Source organism: Propithecus coquereli, unplaced genomic scaffold (genome assembly GCF_000956105.1).
Source record: "Propithecus coquereli isolate 6110/MARCELLA unplaced genomic scaffold, Pcoq_1.0 Scaffold11, whole genome shotgun sequence".
NCBI classification, from domain to species: Eukaryota; Metazoa; Chordata; class Mammalia; order Primates; family Indriidae; genus Propithecus; species Propithecus coquereli.
This window is the reverse complement of record NW_012134969.1, coordinates 11,373,971-11,378,465: the sequence shown is the minus strand read 5'-3', so window position 1 is coordinate 11,378,465 and position 4,495 is coordinate 11,373,971. Positions and strand designations below refer to the sequence as shown.

Below are 4,495 nucleotides of genomic sequence, written 5' to 3'. Positions count from 1 at the left end.
CGGTCGGTGGCGCTCATGGACAGTGCTGGGGCCTCGGTGCAGCTTTAGTGTCCTCCATCCCAGGGCTGTCCCTGTCTGGAGCCGTGACAAGAACGCAGCCACAGGACACGCAGAGGAATGAAACCAACAAAGGAGTGTGTGGTACCTTTTATTTAGTCAGTCTTTATTTAAATGTGTGCTTTTGAAATACCTTATTAAATATGACCTTTTCAAAATTCAATTCTCACAATATTTACAGTGAACTCTGTGCAAACACATTTTGACTGTGAACTTCCTGCTCCCTCTTTCACATTAATAATTTACAAATTCGTATCACAACAAAACCCAAGACTCCAGTTTTCTGTTTGACAGGCACCGAGCTGGGATAATGGGTTGCTAGGAAAGAGATAATTCAAGCCCAAGGGAGAGAAAATAGGTTTTCTTTATCAAAAAATAATTGTAATAGGGCTTGGCTTTCCAATTGCAAACATATGTCCCATGATGTTGTAGAACAGTATTAAGCAACCAAATAAATTTCCAATGGTTATTTCACCTTCATTTTTTATATTTACACTCATCTCTTTTAATCAAATAAGCCAAACCAGAAAAGTCAAATTCCAAGGGACTCTGGAATGTCAGAGGATGTTATTAATATAAAAATAATCTGACTTCAGTGACTGAGAGTGGTCCACAGGCCGGCAGGGGCTGCCGGCTGGTCCTTGCAGGCTGGCGTTGGCCGGAGCTGCTACGAGGAGGCGTGGCAAGTCCCATGCCACCTGTCTCCTGATTCCACATTGCACACAGAAGAAACACACACCTGCACCCTAGCCAAGAAGGGTGACGCCCTGCTAGGTAATTCTTCTGGTACAAAATCTACAAAGGGCACTGATCCTGGACAACACATTTCTCTGCCCCTCTCTGCACGGAGAAATATGGGGCTGAAGAAAAAGAACACAACACGCAAGTGCTGTAAAAAAAAAAAAAAAAAAAAGAAAGCAAGGGTTCCTCTGGAAGTCAACAACTCAAGATTTAGAAACAGAATTATAAAAAATACAGGTTAGCAATTGTACCTTTACTGTCTTGTAAAATATAGCTTTAAAATTCCATTTTATATGCATGATGTTTGAAAACAGACCATGGCCTTTTAAAAATCTTTTGGTTCCATGTCTTTTTTTAAGGAACACAAATTAACTCCTCAGGCATCCTAGTATGCAAGAGAATATCCGAGACCAACATTGTGCAGGTTTTCTACCTTTTCACGGAGGGCTTTGATGGGCAGTTATAGAATGACAGTTTATTAGAAAATAAACTGAAAAAAAAATTTTTAGTGATGAGAATTTTTTCATTTAATCATTTCCCCTTCCAAGGCGATGTCCTCCTATTGATAAAGTTCTCCTACTAAGAGACCCTTTGGACCCATGGCTTTGTGTCCGCTGGCATCCCACTTAACGATTCCCAGTCTAAAACACACTTCCAGCACGGAGCATTCTTCCCGTGATGACAATTATGAATGAAATATTCAGACACTCAGTGACCCTCTAGAAGTCAACATGGAACAGCAGTGATTCTATCTAGAACCATCTGTTGGCAGTTCTCCGGTGAGCAGGACACACCTGTGGGCGCTCTATGCCCCGTGACTCTCGTTGATCCATCCTGTTCCTACTCAGTTGCTCCCATGCTAACCCGACCTCGGGGCGCGGGCTGAACAGCTGCGCTGGGACGGGGCGTGGGGCAGTGGGCGAGCAGAGGAGGCTGGGCGGTGGGTATTGCCTCCCAGCAGGTACAGACCCGCTCATAGTCCAAAGACAGCAGGGACAAAAGGATACTGAAAACAATAACCAGATCCTCTGGGATCTTTTGGTGCCTTAAGCAATGTTCGTCTGCCTGCAGATGGGCACAGCACCTTTGCAGTCTGCCCCCTTCCCAGTTCTCCCCCGAGGACTCAGTGGTGCCTGTCATCTGAGCTCCCACTTGGTGGCTCATGGTGACCAAGGGCTTGCACCTGCAAGTTATAACTGCTTTTATCAACATCTAATACAAAGGCTCTGATTTCACATAAATAATCACAGACTTGATTAAAATGAATATATTATTCTAGGTTAATTTTTTTCCATTTGAATGTTTATATTCCATCTATCCTGAACAACTGATTGAGAAAAAATAGGGCCCTCCAAAACCTTCCCCAGAATGACTTTTGAAATGACACTTTTTGTACAGACTGGACAAGTAAGATGAATGACCGTGGCAGGAAATGATGAGATCTTCAAGGGGCTGTTTTCTTCAAGTCTCTGATCTGTTTAATCAAGTAGTTCTTCTCATCAGCAAACTGCTCATCGTCCGTCCTTTCTTTTTGGAAGCTGCTCAGAAACTCAATCAGTTTGGGTTGATTTTTTAATAGAATCTCCACAATAGGCTGTGTCTTGTGAGGACTGGCCACAAACACCTGAAACAAAAAGAAACAAATACCTAGGACAGGAGTGCAGACCAGGGACCCCATGATGCTGCTCACATTTTGCGTGTGTCTTATGTGTTAATATACAGAAAGCCCCTGGCTATACTGCTCATTGAGGATCACCAACACAGGCACGTGCCACATAACATTTCGGTCGATGACAGACCACATATGAGACCGTGGTCCCATAAGATTATAATGGAGCTGAAAATTTTCCATCGACTAGTAATGTTGTAGCCATTGCACCACTGCAGCGCAACACATCACGTGTTTGCGATGATGCTGGTGCAACCAACCCACTGCGCTGCCAGTCCTGCACAAGTCCAGTCGTACATAAGTCTAGCACATGCAATTACGTACAGTACGTAATACTTGATGGTGGTGATAAACACTATGTTACTGGCTTATGTATTTACTAGACTATACTTTTTATTGTCATTTTAGTGTACTCTTACTTATAACTGTGAAACAGCCTCAGGCAGTTCCTTCAGGAGGTATCAAGAAGGCATCCTTACCATAGGAGATGACAGCTCCATGTGTGTTTTTGCCCCTGAAGACCTTCAGTGGGACAAGATGTGGAGACAGTGATACTGATGATCCTGACCCTGTGTAGGCCTAGGCAGGCTAATGTGTGTGTTTGTTTGTGTCTTAGTTTATGACAAAAAAAAAGTTTAAAAAGTAAAAAATAAAAAAAACAACCCTGCTGATACCTTTTATTTTGGACTTCTGGCCTCCAGAACCGAAACAGAATAAATTTCTGTTGTTTTAAGACAGTCTGTGCTACTTTGTTATGGCAGCCCTAGAAACCTAACACGAGTCTACCACATTATTAGAATGAAGGAAAACCACACGATCTTCTTAATTGATACAGAAAAGGGATTTGACAAAATGCAATACCATTTTATCACAAAAACATCCAATGGGGGACAACTGGATATCCATATGCAAAAGAATGAAGTTGAGTCCTTATCTTATACTGCAAACAAAAATTAACTCAAATTCAGTCAAAGACCTAAATATAAATAGAGCTGATAAAACTTTCAGAGGTAAATATGGGGTACGTCTTCAGGATCTTGAATTTGGCAATGGTTTCTTAGATATGACACCAAAAACAGAAGCAACAAAAGAAAAAACAGATACACTGAAGTTCATCAAAAGTTCAAACTTTTGTGTATCAAAGGACACTATCAAGAAACTGAAAAGAAAACACAGAATGGAAGGCCGAGTGCTAATCCTAGCACTCTGGGAGGCCGAGGTGGGAGGATCACTTGAGCCCAGGAGTTTGAAGTTGCTGTGAGCTAGTCTGACACCACAACAGTCTACTCAGGGCAATGGAGTGAGACTCTGTCTCAAAAAGAAAAAAAAAAACACAGAATGGGAGAAAACATTTGCAAATCACATGTCAGATCAGTGTCTTATATCTAGGATAAATAAAGAACTCTTATAACTCAACAACAAAAAACAAACAACTCATTTTAAAAAGGGGCAAAGGACCTGAACAGATATTCCTCTGAAGAAGTTATACAACTGGCCAACAAGCACGTGAAAAAATCCTCAAAATTGTTAGTCATTAGGGAAATGCAAATCAAAACAACAACGAGATATCACTTCATACCCACCAGGATGGCTGAAGAAAAAAACCCAAAAACTCTTGACAATGACGAGTGTTGCAAAGATGGGGAGAAATTGGAAGCTTGCACATTGCTGGGGGGAACGTAAAATGGCTCAGCCTCTGTGGAAAACTGTTTGGCTGTTCCTCAGTAAGTTAAACATTGAATTACCATGTGACTAAGCAATTCCATTCCTAGAAATGTAAAACATTTGTTCAAACAAAAACTTATTAGCTAATATTCATAGCTGCACTATTCACAATAGCCAAAATGTGGAAACAACCCAAATGTCCATCAACTGATGGCTGGATGAACAAACTGTGGTATATCCATGCAATGGAATATTATTATTTGGACATTAAAGGAATGAAATAGTGACGGATCATACCACAACAGGGATGCACCTTGAAAATATTATACTAATAAAAGAAACCAGACACACAAGGCCACATAT

The 4,495-nt window shown here is 41.3% G+C and overlaps 1 protein-coding gene across 1 annotated transcript in view; it reads right to left on the bottom strand.

Annotated features, from left to right (window-relative positions):
- Positions 1 to 2,050: 2,050 nt before the first annotated feature.
- CAB39L (calcium binding protein 39-like) overlaps positions 2,051 to 4,495 on the bottom strand; it is a 52,418-nt gene continuing 49,973 nt past the window's right edge. Inside the window, exon 8 of the mRNA XM_012649193.1 lies at positions 2,051 to 2,422. Within this exon, the coding sequence (XP_012504647.1) occupies positions 2,243 to 2,422 (180 nt within the window). The 3' untranslated portion in view covers positions 2,051 to 2,242. The remainder of the gene's footprint in view (positions 2,423 to 4,495) is intronic.